General features: G+C 50.6%; 2 protein-coding genes across 2 annotated transcripts in view; one reads left to right on the plus strand and one right to left on the minus strand.

Moving 5' to 3' along the window:
- Positions 1–231: 231 nt before the first annotated feature.
- On the minus strand, positions 232–10,867 carry ITGB2 (integrin subunit beta 2). Its single transcript, XM_072341804.1, has 16 exons — positions 10,757–10,867; positions 7,230–7,296; positions 6,940–7,028; positions 6,510–6,693; positions 5,956–6,126; positions 5,488–5,729; positions 4,981–5,136; positions 4,637–4,732; positions 4,437–4,526; positions 4,018–4,158; positions 3,586–3,770; positions 2,740–2,984; positions 2,264–2,483; positions 1,977–2,182; positions 1,618–1,784; positions 232–1,375 (listed from the first exon to the last, which is right to left on the minus strand). The coding sequence occupies exons 2-16, from the start codon at positions 7,291–7,293 to the stop codon at positions 1,310–1,312; spliced, it is 2,322 nt and encodes a 773-aa protein (XP_072197905.1). The 5' UTR covers positions 7,294–7,296; positions 10,757–10,867; the 3' UTR covers positions 232–1,309.
- Positions 10,868–14,307: 3,440 nt separating this feature from the next.
- The window catches only part of SLX9 (SLX9 ribosome biogenesis factor), a 48,961-nt gene continuing 48,739 nt past the window's right edge, over positions 14,308–14,529 (plus strand). The window contains exon 1 of the mRNA XM_072342406.1: positions 14,308–14,504. Within this exon, the coding sequence (XP_072198507.1) occupies positions 14,394–14,504 (111 nt within the window). The 5' untranslated portion in view covers positions 14,308–14,393. The remainder of the gene's footprint in view (positions 14,505–14,529) is intronic.

Consider the following 14,529-nt stretch of genomic DNA (forward strand, 5'->3'; position numbering starts at 1 on the left):
AGAGCGCAGGCACTGGTAAGAACTGGTTTGCATCATTTTGTGAGCTCTTTTTGGCTTGCAAAGGAGCACCTATCAAGATGTAGCTGGCAATTTAGCATAGAAAACAGTATGTTACTTTGGCCAGACATTCTCCAAGCACTGTATCTGTGGTAGATGCTGGCAGCCACTACAGGAATTTGCTGTAGTTTTTCAGTGAGTGTTTCAGCTGCTGTCCTGAGCAGGGCAGTATTTACTTTATATATATACTTTTATTAACTTTAAACTTATTCATAAAGCTAACGGAGATTGGATGTAAAACTACCTGCAAATTATTCCCAAACCTGAAGCAAATACACAAGTGTAGGTGTATTTCAAAAGAATGAACCCATAACACAGAAGGAACTTCTGCAGAATTTGAGAAAGCACTGAGCTGGAGATTTTATGTGTGATGCCAGGCCTTCTGCATTGCTGATCCTCAACAAGTCTGATGGATTCGCAGAGTAGGGGAGAGATCTGGTCCTAGAGGTGGCAGAAGAAGCTGTGGTTGAGCTCAAAGCTGCAAGCAGTTTCACACGTTCAACACCTCTGATGCCGACATTCCACAATTCAATCTCCTTTGCTTCTGTGCCATGCACTAGGCTGCATGGTGGAGGTAAGCCAAGCTCATGGAAGCCCAGGTAGAAACGTAGAGGAGCTTGAGGTAGGTCTAACAGGGAAGTAACACTGGGACGCAGCTGATGATTTAGAAATAAGATTCACTGTTTGTTTTCTGGATGTCCATCATTTTCAGGTACAGCAACAGGAGCAAGCTGCCTGCCTAGGGGACCTTCCCCATCCATCTCAGCAGTGAGTAGTTTAGAAATGAGCTGCAAGTGTAACTATACAAAGCGGAGCAGGAGGACATGGAGCAGCCTAGGAGTGGAGCCTGCTGGAGCAGAAGGGAAATAGCAGTTTTGAACTCCACACTGAGAGCACTTTCTGCACTAAGTCCCATGGGACCAGGCTGAATGTCCTGCCACAAAGCAAAGTTAGTACCAGGAGCTAGAACAGATGGAAACTGATATGGAGCCGGGGTGAGTGCCTGTTGGTGAGATCTGCTCTGCAGCCCTGTCTGTGGCAATGTTGTTCCCTACTCCCACAGTGCAACCAGATGGCTCTGTGAGAGAGGATAGGTTCTGTGCAGCCCCTCAGCCAGCACCTGGCTACTGGTGGTCTCTTGGAAGAAGGGTTAAAAACAACACAATAAAGAAGAGGTGAGAGCCTAAGATTTCCTTGTTTGGTGTTTCCTTATTTAGTGGTGGGCCCTAGTGCTTCCAGGCATCACTCCAGTTCATTGCCCATCAAATCTGGGATTCACGGTGGTGGTGGTGGCACTCTTGTATAGGGGATTATCAGCCTGGAGAGAGAAAGGTAAAAGTCCCATGAGATTGTACCAGACTTTTGGCAGTGTGTTAGCCATCATTTTGTGACTGTGAAGGATGTGGACAGCATTAGATACTCCAAGATTAGGCACTGGGAAGGTGTGGGTCCACCCTGTTCAGGGCACTGCCAGCTGCAGTAGCCTCTACAGCAGGTGGATCCTCCACCCCCATCCTCCCAGCATCCCCCGTGCATGCAGTCATCCTGATGCTCTCTTACCTCATTCCACTTAGCCTTGGATTTCTCCTTCTCAAACCTGCGGTATTCTCGGCGGTCAAAGATCTCCGTCAAGAGCCGCCAGATCAGCAAGAGCAGCAGGCCAATGAGAGCCACGCCGGCAATGGTGCTGCCTACGATCAGCGCGACGTTGGGAGGCTCCGGGCACTCTGTGGATCAAAAACAGGTCCTGTACATCTGCAGGCCCCAGGAGAGCTGCTGGGGCAGGGACAGGATAAGTGGGATTCATAGAATCATGGAATGGATTGGGTTGGAAGGGACCTCAAAGATTACTAAGCTCCAAGCCCCCTACCATAGGCAGGGCCACCAACCTCACATTTAATACTAGGCCAGTCTAGTACCTTTCTTAGGGTCAACGGTGACGGTGTACATCTCCTCCCCATCATCCTGGGCCATGTAGAAAGAGATCCAGCAGTTCTCAGAGTCCTTCTCCTTGCACTGCCGACTCCCTGCCCGTGGCTCATCAGCCAGCTGAATGTTGGTGCAGGCCAGAGAGCAGTTCTTTTTCAGTGGCCCACTATCGAAGGACTTGCACTCCACGCAGGAACTGCAACACAGGTAGCTGCAAATTGTCTCTGCAGCGCCAGCAGCACCCGTGCCCACCCCACCACTCGGCTCCATCACTCACATGTGCCTGCCGCAGGGTGAGGGGCAGCCAGGGCACTCCTCGCAGTAGGGGGGCTGGTAGCCCCCTCGGCACTGACAGCGGTTGCAGTGGCAGGAGCCACGCAGGCTGCACTCATTCTGCCGGCTATTCCTACAGCCATCAGTCGACTTTTTGCACTGGCAGGCGCTGCCCTCGTACTTGGGCGTGCACTTGCACTCACCACAATCGCAGCGTCCACGCTCTGTGATGGGAAAAGTTTCCAGTCATGGCCCTGTGGGGCACAGGGCTGCCTACAGAGGGTGAATGGGATTGAGGGAGGATGAAGAAAAGGAGCCGGTCACTCTCTGACAGCTCTGACCGCATCTGCTTGGAAGGTGCCCCACACTGGGGCTGGTGTCGCCCTTCCAGGAGGGATTCTGTGAGGGCAACATGGAAATGTGCCCATGCAGCTCAGACAGTGAGGCCACCCCCCTGTGTCTGGGCACCCGGTTGCTCACCCTCACCACCACACAGCGAGCCGTTGTGAAACTCGCAGTTCATGTTGTCGCAGTCGCAGAAGGTGCCGTAGATTTCCTTGCCGGGCACATCACTGGTGTGACAGACACACTGCCCGCACACGCAGTCCCCCAGCCCCGAGCAGATGACTGAGCTGTTGTCCTTCCTGCAGCTGCCCTCCAGCTCTTTGCTGGTCCTGCCTTTGGTGTCGCACTCACAGTTCTTCCCTGTGTAGCCCGAATTGCAACTACCACGAGAGGAGAGGAATGAGTCAGCAGCCACAGAGTACACACAGGGCCAGGCTCAGACCTCAGTCAAAGCAGAAGAGATCTGGGATAGCACTGTTGGAAACAAGAGTGTCACCACTGCATGCTGGAGTGAACTCTGGGAGGCACTGTGGTGGGAGATCTCTGCAGTGCTGCTCTCCGTGTTTGTTATATTTACAACACACATTATATTCACAACACCAAACGACTGCCTGGAAATTATTATGATATTTATAATTTTCAACCCCCTGCCAGGAGATCTGAGTATTTCCTGAGGAAACCCAGGCTTTTCGTCTCCCACTCACTGAGGGACCTTGAAGCAATAATTATGTTTAAAAATGTACACGAACCACAGAAGTGAGATTTTTAGAGATTTCTACAGAAAGCTTGGTGTTTGGGCAGACAGATGGTTGGATGGGTGGAGAGTTGACTGAATAACGGGTAGGCAGATGGATGGCTGAGTGGATGCATGTGCGACCTTAGGAAAGCAGCAGACAGTCTACCAACTGAAGACAGCTCTCTCACAGCATCTCCTCAACTCTGGCATTATTTGTAACAATATTTGTGGAGAACAGCACTCACCTGCAGATCCCACAGATGACCTCACCATTTCCACTGCAGGCAGTCGGATCAGGCTGTTCTGTGCAGTCACACTCACAGATGCTGTCCACACGCACAGTGAGCGTGTCTGTGAAGCCCAGTGGCCGGATGGTGAAGGACTGGCTTTTGATGCATTCATTTGCTGTGACCTTCACTTTGAAGGTGACCTAGAAGGTGCAGAGTGAGAAGACAGAGGGAAGGGCCAGAGACCATTAGGTAGCTTCAGTAGGAATAGAGTAGTTCTGTCCCCAGGCTGAGTGCACACATAATGGAGGATCCTTCTCAGCATTCTGTTCATTTGGGGCACTAAATTCACATGAACAAAAAGTCTGGTACAAGAGTTCCTGCTGTTAGATGGAAAAGGCAGGAGGAGCCTTGCAAGCTGCACGGTACTGCTGATACGGGGAAACATACCTCATCATTGATCTTAACATTGTCACATTGCCCTCTTGCTTCATTCTTGGCTCCTGTGTTGTTATTGCAGATGGAGTCATATTTGACATCCAGGACATCTGGCAGGGTTGAGTGGTCCAGGATGATCCGTGAGGAGAGGTTCTGTGAGGGAATGATGGGCAGTTATCCAGAGGAGAGACTGAAGCACAGAGATGTGGGGTTGCTTCTCCCAGCCCAGGGAGAAGGATAGAGTGAGCCCCAGGACATGGTCTCAGCTGACTGTGGTGGGGCAGGAAATGCAGGTAGTGGCATCAAAGGGGTGGCAGCCTCTTGCTGGCTGTGGGCAGAGTCCCATCCTCACCTGCTCTCAGATGATGATGACGCATGATGCAAACTTTTCTCCACCAAATAGGCAAAATAAGTTCTCACCCAGCACTTACATTGTAGGCCACCTGGATGAGTTCAATGATGTTGCTGGAGTCCTCATTCAGCTCCCCTACTGCTGACTTTGGGATCATTTCACTGAGTTTCTGCCAATGGAGAGCAAAAGAATGAGATGTCCCTACCATGTGATAGCAGTGGCAGGAGGACATGCATGTATCACCTCAGGAGGCACCTGGACCAGCCAAAGCCTACTCACTTTGTAAACATCCACCATCTTGCTGGTAACAGCAAAAATCGGCTGGATGTTGTTTTCAGCAAGTTTCTGGACCAGCTGGCCAACAGAGGGATAGTCCTGTGTGAGAAGAGCAGGCTGATAGAGTCGCTGTAAGGAAGACATTGCGGAACACCCCAAACAACAAAACAACACCTGATACTGAGGAGTTTTCACTCCTCAGAAGCACCTGAGGCAGCAGCATCTCTGCTTGCATCCATCACACCCCCTGCCCTGGACTGTCCCCTGGGCCCTCCTGAGGGCTGTAAGCAATTGCTGTGGAGTGCAGAGCCACTGAGCAAACTTGAGAACAATGGCAGAGTACTTACAAACTCATTGCTCTTTTTGTACATGTTGTCCTCCAAGTGGCACTGGCCATCATTGGGGGTCAAAATGCCCCCAAGCTTGCCATCACCAGCGAAGTGGAAGCCATCATCAGTTGCATACACCAGCAGTCGGGTCACATTGCGCCAGCCAATCAGGTCCTGTAATGGTATGGACAGCACTGAGACTCATCCCCAAATGGGACTGTGGTGATGCTGCCTGGGCATGGTGCAGTCGCTGAGTCACATCAGCCACAAGGGCCGGAGGGCGTGGAGGACTGTTACTGGGGACTCAAGTCAGGAAGCCCACAGGTAAGACCCTTTCTTGTATCCAGCCAAATCAGGACTTTTACGTGGATTACAGGCCTGAAGCTACATGATGGCCATCCACAACCTGCTCCAGGAGGGACAGAGCCAGCTCCTGATGGAGGAGCCGTGAGCAGAGGCAGCAGCCATCATGCCTGTGGGTGAAGGGAATGGGGAAGAAATGAGGCCACCCTGTTGGGTACTCACTCCACACACTGCTGCCTGCATCATGGCATCCAGCCCCCCTTCTGGGGCATCCAGGTTCCCTGAGATGAACTGCTTCCCCACTTCACTCTCAAACTTCTCAGCATTGTCGGTCAGTGAGAGGATGTGTTTGAAGGCGAAGGGAGGCTGGCAATTACTGTCCTTGTTGGGGCAAGGGTTCTTCAGCTTCTCAGGGTGTGTGTTGACAAAAGGCAGTACTGTCTTATCCACAAAGGAACCAAAACCTAGGACGCCCAGGACCATGGTGTTAGAGATGAAAGAGGTTGGCAGGTGTTCTGATGGCACCGGGCATGGACAGCCTGCTGGTTCCTGCATGAGGAGCCAGTACCCGTCCACATCCCTTTCTCCAGTACACTGCCTCACACTGCCTGCATCCTGCATCTTATTTGGTCCACTGGCCTCACTACTCTTCCCAGCAAACAGCTGGCCCTGTGCTGGAGACTGGCTCACCTATGCGGCGAGAGGGTGTGGTGTTCTCCAGGGCTCTAAGCAGCTCTCCTCCTAGCTTCTTCACGTTCTCTAGGTCATCTATCATGGAATAGGAGAGGTCCATGAGGTAGTAGATATCGATGGGGTACCCCATGGCGCGGCGAAACTTCACATCAAATTCAGCAGGCTCCCCTGTGGGATAGAGACACCAGGTTCAGACACTGTGCTGTGGACCATGTCCTGCCTCATTGCCCACCCCACACTGGGATCTTTCTTTGGGAGAAAATGAGGAGGAAACCTTTGATATGCCACTACACCCCAGCACAGCTACAGGGTCCATGCTTATCTCCCCTGAAGCATCCCCCACCCTCACATCTTCACAAGAGCTTTTCCTTCAAGACTTTACAGATCCTGTAAGGTCCCTCAGGTTTCCTGCAGGATCATCTCCTGACAACAGCCCATTCAGTTTTGAAGAAAGGGTAAAAAACATGTGCAACAAATGTTTGCCAGCTTCACCTGCTACCCAGCTGAGTGTGGGGATGGGCAGAAGGTTATTATCAACACAGGAATCATACTTATCCTCAGCTTCAGATGCACCTCCTGGGGAGTCAGCTGTATCTTATTGCTGAATGCACTGTCCTGTGTCCTTTTGATCTCATTGACTGGAAACTCAATCTCGTTCTCTGGGCATCCCCTCTGCTGCAGCTGCTCTACAGTGTCACAGCGGTTGGAGTCTGGCTCACCAGCTTTGGTGAAATTCTGAGTGTTGCAACATTGAACAGGAAAATTAGGGGGGCCGGAGGTAAGCAAACACACAATCCCAATGGCCCAACTCCCAAACCAGCTCTGCTGGGTCTCTGGGATATTGGTGGAGAAAGTAAAGGCTGAAGTTCTGGTCTCACCCAGCAGGGAGGACTCAAAGGCCTCCCAGGACTGACCACCCACTGACAGGATGGCTGTCTCACTGCCCTTTTGCCGGTAGTATGTGAGCCTACCGGGACCTACCAGCTTCTTGCACCAGGCGCAGCCAGGGCCAGACTGGATGCAGTTCTTGCATGTTCCCACCTTGATCTTGGGACACTCTGCAGCAAAGGCTGGAACGTGGAGAAGATGGGTTTGAAATGGAGGAACAGCACCAGAGGCAGCTGTGGGGCTCCCAGCAGCAGGCACCCACCCTGGCATGGTTCTCAGTGCCACATGTAGTGCAGTGTAGGGTACTTCCTCACTCCAGCACTGTCTCAGTGACCACATGAGGTGTTGGGGGAAGGCAGGGAAGAAGGGCAGGTGGGGCTCACCTGTTGTCAGCAGCAGCAGCACCCAGGTCATTGCTGGCAGACAGAGGTAGCAGTCACGTGGCATTTTCTGCAAGAGAAAAGGCATCCCTGTGACAGCAGCCTCAGGAAAGGAAGCCTCCAAATCCCACAGAAAATGGCTACAGAGATGGTGGCACTGAGTGGATGTCTCCATCCCAAAGCAGGTCAGGTCCTGAGAGCATGCCCCAAATGACAGCTCGCATGCTCTTAGAAAAATACACTGGTATCTAGATAAACAGAGCTTTTGGGCTAAACATGAAAGTCAGCAGAGCAGCAGCTGGCACTGCATCAGTACAACTTCAGCTGAACTGCTATGTAGACTGGTGTGATATTTATCCAGATTCTTCTCCATCTATATTTGTGTATGTATGTATTGCAGAAAGGCACAGTCCTGGAGCAAAACCCAACAGGGTTGTGGCCTTCCAACATCGATGTATTTGGGGATGTGAGAAAAGAAGAAATTGTTAAAAGAGGAAAAAAGAGGAGGAACAACGAATGTTTCCATTTTCAGCAATAATAGATACATCAGAAGGACATGTCGTTGGTTTTGAAATGGCTCTTATGCCACCCTAAGCAACCAGACGGCTTCTCCCTGGTTCCTGTCAGTGCTGCAGAGCACCGTCAGCCTCTCCTGAGAACCTGCCAGACTGAGCAGCTCAGGGTGGGAAGGAAGCAACAAGGGAAATGCACAGAAAGCACCAAACACAGAGCGGTAAATATGGCTGCCCAGAGCTGCTCCCGAGGCACAAGGATGTGTTTGCAGCTTGTCAGCCGCTGTGAGGCACCAGACAAGTCAAGGGTGACACTGACCAGAAAGATCAGATGCTAAAGGAGATTAATAGGTGTCATTTTGTGGCAGCTGAGCACTGGGGTCAGATGCTTGGCTGTTCTGTGAGCTTGGAGGTGTGCTGGTAGCAGCAGAGTGCAGGCTGTCAGGGTGTGAAGATCTGCAGCCGTAAGAGATGACCACCTCAGAGCTGAGCTCCCCAGCAGTGCTCTGGAGGCAGTCACCTCTCTGTGCTCACCTGGTCATGGTTTCAGAGCCCAGGACTCTCTGCTGTGCCATTTTGTGATGGGGCTGCAACTCCATCCTTGCCTGTGACCATACCCACTGCATCTCTGTGGGCACTCCACAGGTGACTAGGCTCTGGGGGCAGGTGCAGAAGGAACACCCTCAGTGTTCACACAAGCTAGCTCTGGCTGGATTTCATAGTGGGTGCACCTCTTGCCTGCCTCATAGTGGGACTCCCACTGGCAGCAGTCTTCTTCCTCTCATGGAAGGAAAGCCCGTAACTGTGTGTGTGTGGACATGTGCCCTTTGTACTTAGGCCAGAAGGGAGCTGCATAAGACACAAGATTAGCCACAGACTGAGGCCCTCTGTGCTCCCTGTGCTTGGATTGCTGGAGATAGTAGGTTCATACATATAGTCTCATTCCATAAAAAGGAGTAAGTTTCCAATTACAACAGGATTAAAAATACCTCCCAGATCCCAGAAACACAGTCCATATAAGCCCAGCTCTGTTTGATAAAGAGTTTTGTACTAAAGGGTTCATTTTGTGGGCTGAATTTTGGTGCCCTTATAATGCTAACAGTCATTTCTTTCCCGGCAGCAAGGGTGTAAAACACACCCTAATACTAGGGGACTGCAGCAGCAGAAAAGCTCACAGCTTCTTTTTATTCTGCTGCAGAAGGAAATTATTCACTGCTCTGTGGGTGGATCAGCGTGTACGTGATATAGGGTGACTTTCAAAGGAAACAAATGGGGCTTCTGCTTTTGTTTGCCTCCTCACAGTAGTCAGTCCCAGCTTTTCTGTTTGACGTGGTGCTAGCAGGGCCCAGGCAGAGACCCTGCAGTGTTTTCTCCATCAGCCCTTGCCATCCATTTGTCTCAGTGTCAGATTTACACTGCTAGGGGTGCACTGCTCCCGGCTGTGCTCTGCTAGGGACAGGTTCGCTTCTCATGGCAAGCAGAGGGATGCACAAAGACCACACTCCTGTTTGCAAGCTGGGATTTATAAATAGAGCTGAAGGGGAAGTGTCAAAGCTAGCTGCTGCTGTCTCATTGCTATAAATAAGATGGGAGTTCAACAGCATAGATGGGTCTTGCAGTCTGTTGGCCACAACCCTCCTTTGCTGGTTTGCTAATTATCTTCTTCTTGTAAAGTGGAAGGACATCTTCCTGTGCCCAGTATCTCTGGAGGACTCTTGGCAGGCTTGCATCATCTGCCTGTAACAGTGAGGCTGCCATGCACTGAGTGAAAACGAGCACCACAGAGCATAGCAAGGTAGGGAGGTACATAGCACTTGGTTTGTGGCTGTTCCTTCTCAAACTTTGGTGTTATGGGTAATTCCCATCAACATAGACAACCATCAAGAGGGCTAAGACTGGCTGAGACACTGAGGCACTTCCTCCATGAAAAAATGTGTGTGCAATATATATATATATATACACACATATCTATTTATGTACAGGTATATATGTGTATATACATACACATCAATAACAGTAGCCTTGCAGGGTCGGCCTGCATCATCTCTATTTTTATATATACATCTATCTATCTATCTATCTATCTATCTATCTATCTATCTATCTATCTAAAAATATCTATTTACAGCAAGGTAGGTATAAGTACACAAAAACAGCCTTGCAGTGTCTGTTCCAGTCGCTGATTGCAGCCTCTTTCTGTCACTGGTGCAAACATCCTGTTGCACCTGTTCTAGGCTAAGCAGGAATCTGTTTATCATACACCATTTAGGACAGAGGAGCTGTTCCTTTTTTCCTTGGTACTTTATATGAAGTCTCCTGGCTAGCATTACCCATTTGGCAGTAGTGTAATGAAGTGATATGCCTCCTACCTGCAGCGACCAAACTGCAAAAGTGGGAGACTTCCAGCTTCTTGTGCCTCACGCAAGAAAGTAGGTCCTGCACAGCAGTTGCTAACCCGCTGAGTTTAGTTAAAATTCACTACAAAACCACTGAGCACAGCAGGATGTGACAATAATGATAGAGAAATGCAACATTATAGCTTTCCCACGCTTTCCTGCACAGGAACTAGCACCTGTGTCAGCCACAGGGCTTGATATCTCTGTGAATGTTCATGCATTTGCTTTTCATCTCCCTGTGAGGCACGGAGCTAGACCTCTAAAAATCATCGAAAATGAAAGTCTGTCTGCTTGAGAATGATTCAAAACTGAACAGCAGCTCTCCGGCTTCTCCATCACGCAAGGGCTATACTTCATAGGACCTACACTTTCCCTTTGCTATGTTAGCAAGCAAGCTTTTTCCTGTCTTAAAGGCTTGGTGAAGGACTTGCTTTCTCCAGGGTAAGTTTACATGCATCCTTTGCTGTATTCCCTGCTGCAGCATGCCAAAGGACTCACCTTGCACAAAGCTGGATCGAGAGTTACAAAACAAATTTACGGAAACCCCATGGCTATGAAACTTCTTAGTTGCCCATCAACCTCCCCCGAGAAAGGATGTGCACAAAAGTGAAAGAGTACTCACATCAAGCCTTCCCTTCGGCTCCTCTTCTGGAACTGCAGTGAGGCTGGAAGCCCTGTGGCTGCACTGCCTAGATGGGAGCAGCAGCTGAGAATCAGGAGCTCTGTTGCTGGTCCTTCCTCCTTCTGCCTTGCACTGGCTGGAGCAGAAAGGAGGAAGCCAGAGCGGTAGCTTGTGGGCGGGTGCCTTCCCCCAAATGCAGCCGGCCCATGCACCAAAGCCAAAGCTGAACCCAACCTGCCTAAAACACCTTTTTCTGCCCACTTTGACCTTCAACAGAGCTGCCTGGAAAGTAAACGAGGCCAGCTCTAGGGAATCTGGAAAACTGGTGCCCTGGAGAGATGGTGGTACCCTTAGCTCTGGATGCAGGGAGCCAGCTCTCCCCTCTGGCTCCAGCCTGGCTCTGGTGTTTTTGTTTCATGGGGAGGCTGTTGAAATGGGCAGGTTCTCCCCACTCAATGGAGGATGTCAGCGCTGCTCTTGCCATGACACAGCTTGGGGTCATGCGGTTTTTTGAGCCTTCCAATTTTGCCATGCAGGCTGTGGTTTCCCCTCCTAGCACACCCCAAGTAGAGAGGAACTGGCTCCAGACAACTCTCTCTTAACCTTTTTAGGGCACTAAACTGAAAAACACACGGTATCTTAGATTTTCTTTTGAGATACAATTAACATGGGACTTGTTATTTGTTTTGCAGGTCTAAGAGGCCCTACCAAACTGTCACCAGTGAGCCTTCCCCTGCTGACCCAAGCACTCCAGTGCTGGCAGCACATCAGCCTGCACTACTCACTGCATGCACAGCCAGTGTGTGGCCAGTCCTTGCTGATGGTAAAAAGGGGCCCAAGAAGAATCAAGTCAGGGCTGGAGAAGATTTCATCTCTCATACTTCCCGATTTGGGCACAACTTCCACTTTTTAAAGGATGTCTTCTTATTTCTACATCTGGTTTCTCCTAGCTGTTGTGGTTTAACTCTGCTGTGGGAGGGTGTCCTGTAGGGGCCCGCACATGTGTGATGACAGCCCACCACTACAGAGCCATAGCACACTCCAGTCTAGTTCCAAAAGTTTTAACTGTGACTTTAACAGCCATCTTTATTTTGACTACTTATATTTTGATTATGTTTCCAGCAGCAAGGATTGCTCCTTTTCCCCTTCCTGGCTATGGTTTTTGCAGGACCTTTCTCTGCCATCTGGGATCAGGCTCCACCACAAGCTAGCAGCAGGTGGTGCCTCTGGTCCATTCCTACCACACAGTGCTGGTGATTAGAGAGGTCATTTTGGTGCTGTGCTCCCCAACAGAACATCCCAGCCTACTGCAAGCAACCAAACTCTTCTCAGTGATATTTTCTACACCTGACAAATGTTATATCTTCCCTAACATCCTCAAGACCTGGCATCCAGACCATGCCTGCTGCCACAGTGTGAGTTAGACTCATCACTACTAGTCTCCCTGGGTTGGCTTTCTCCAGGTCCCAGTCCCCTCCTCATTTTCCTGCACAGCAAAATCTCTCAGATGTTGCTTTGGGAAGCACAGGTGAGCGGTGGTGAGCTTGGCAAGTGCTCCTTCCCCATCTGCATGCCAGAGCTGAGCAAGGATCTGGCAGAAGAAAATGGGCACAACTCCCTTGGTGGTGGAAAGTTTCTGTTTGAGAAAGCCACCACTGGTGAGCACTGCATGTGTCATGGTGTTTTCTGTAATTTTGAAAGAAGAGAATCACAAAAGGGAAAATGAAGCCCATCTGCCTGAAGGAGCAACACAGGGAGGTGCTGTGCCACCCACACTGGGGTGTCAGTCCCAGGGAAGCAGAGCAGTGCACGGGTGTCCTGGTTTTGTGATTTTTGTTATTGGTATTCCATACCATAACATCATGCAGGGCACCAGTAGTTAAAGAGTTAATGCTCCAATTTTCAAACTGCCAATTTTAGGGGTACCTGACACTCAGAAGAGAATAAGAACTACATACGCCAGAGGGCTTTTCTGTTTCTGTTTTCCATTCAGAGGGAAAGATAAAACTGCCCATAAGTCACAAGATGTCCCCTTCTCCTTTGTGCTCATCTCTGCATGCGTGCTCCCTAGCTGTCTGCCTTCAGCATTACAGTAAGGCCTCTGGTTTTGGACATTCTCTCATTTTATTTGATATATTAGCTTCAATTCTAATTATATTGTATTGTATTGTATTCTGCTATCTTGCATTCCAGTATCTTATTTAGAAAATTACCTTTCTTCCTCAGATTGTTGCTGCTGTTTTGTTTTTAGGTCCATCTCCTATCTCCCTACCCTTTCCCCTTTTCCCGAGGCATGGAGTCCATGTGCCTCCCCACCCCATTTGTCATGGCTGGTAAACCATTGACACTGTGAGCATGGGGCATGTGTGGCAGGAGCATGTGAGCCTCTTCACACAGCAGAGCGTGTCTGTCAGCATGCACACAGAGCATGGCCAGACTATGCCCACAGGGCAGCAGAGGTTCCAGTCCTCACTGGGGCACAGCTCCAACTCCAGCCAGCCTGCAGGGTGCAGGGCCAGCTCCAGCCCCATCTAGAAGTGCTGTTGGTGTTAGGAGACATTTCTTCTAAGAAAGAGCAGTGCTGCAGTGGCACAGCTGCCCAGAGAAGTGGCAGTCACTGTCCCTGGAGGTGTCCCAGAACCACGGAGATGTGACACTGAGGGACATGGGCAGTGGGCATTTGGGGGTGGGTTGGGATTGGACTTCATGATCCTAGAAAGGTCTTTTTCAGCCTTAACAATTCAGTGGTTGATTATATATAAGCATAGCCGCTGAATCATCGTATGATTAAAGCTTGCTTGCATCCACCGTAGCTGTGGATAATCGTGATGTAGCGCCGCAGATGGGGAGGCACGCTGTATGACTGTTCTGCTTTAACAAGGGAAAAGTAGCAGTCAACAGAAACACTGTGCATCAGTTCTGTGGAGTCCTTAAGCTAGGATCCACATAACAGGTGGAATTAGCCTAAATGTGACAGACAGCGTCAAGATATGTCCCTTTGTTTCCCAAATCCGTGTGTGCAGAGACTTCTCTGCTTGTCCTTGCATTCCACAGCAATCTTTAGGACAAAAGGAGTCTTTCATGGCGTGGAGATGAGCCAGTAGCTGAAGGTGAAGCAGCAGGCTAAGGATGACATCGAAGATCACCAAATGAGACAGTTATCTGTTGGGCAATCGTTGGGAGTGGATAAGATAATGATATGGGGAAAATAAAAATAAAATAAAACCTGTTCACAAACGATCAACTGGTGGAGCATTTTTGGAGTTATCCCAACGCTATCCCAGTGCTGTCAGTAAGAATACCTGCTTAATGGTAATAAAACTTTTGCTGCTAAGTTTCCTTCATTTCGATTCTACGACACAGCCCCGAGCTCCAGGTTCAACCACAGCGCAACCAAGCTCTCCTCGGCTGTTTCCACACACGTTGTGCAGAAGGCCCCGCTCCCTCCCAGCAGCTTCGCAGCCCGTTCAAGCGCCACAACGTACCGCTCCGACACCCCACCCCGGAGGCTGCCCCCCGCCCCGGAAGGAAGTGAGGCCAGGAGGGGAACGCGGCCCGGCGAGCGGCGTTCTGGGAGGAGCGTAGTGCGCGCGCACCGCGCGGCCTCGTCCCCTTCCGGCCCGGGTTGTGCTCAGCCATGGTGGGGAAAGTGCGGCGGCCGCGGCTGCACGGCGCCGCGCCGCGACCCCCGCCGCGCCTCGACCCGCCAACAGCCGGTCCTGGCGGCCGCAGCGCGTCCGCGGCGAAGGTAGCGGGGCGGCGGGGGGAGCGGA

The sequence above is a fragment of the Excalfactoria chinensis genome, chromosome 7 (assembly GCF_039878825.1).
Source record: "Excalfactoria chinensis isolate bCotChi1 chromosome 7, bCotChi1.hap2, whole genome shotgun sequence".
Lineage (NCBI taxonomy): Eukaryota > Metazoa > Chordata > Aves > Galliformes > Phasianidae > Excalfactoria > Excalfactoria chinensis.

Excerpts from the sequence above, each read along its gene's own strand:
- ITGB2 (XM_072341804.1), bottom strand. The coding sequence starts at position 7,293 with ATGCCACGTGACTGCTACCTCTGTCTGCCAGCAATGACCTGGGTGCTG. Across the intron at positions 2,484-2,739 it reads CTCGCTGTGTGGTGGTGAGG|AGCGTGGACGCTGCGATTGT; the intron begins GTGAGCAACCGG and ends TTCCCATCACAG. Across the intron at positions 2,183-2,263 it reads TCACCCTGCGGCAGGCACAT|TTCCTGCGTGGAGTGCAAGT; the intron begins GTGAGTGATGGA and ends CCTGTGTTGCAG.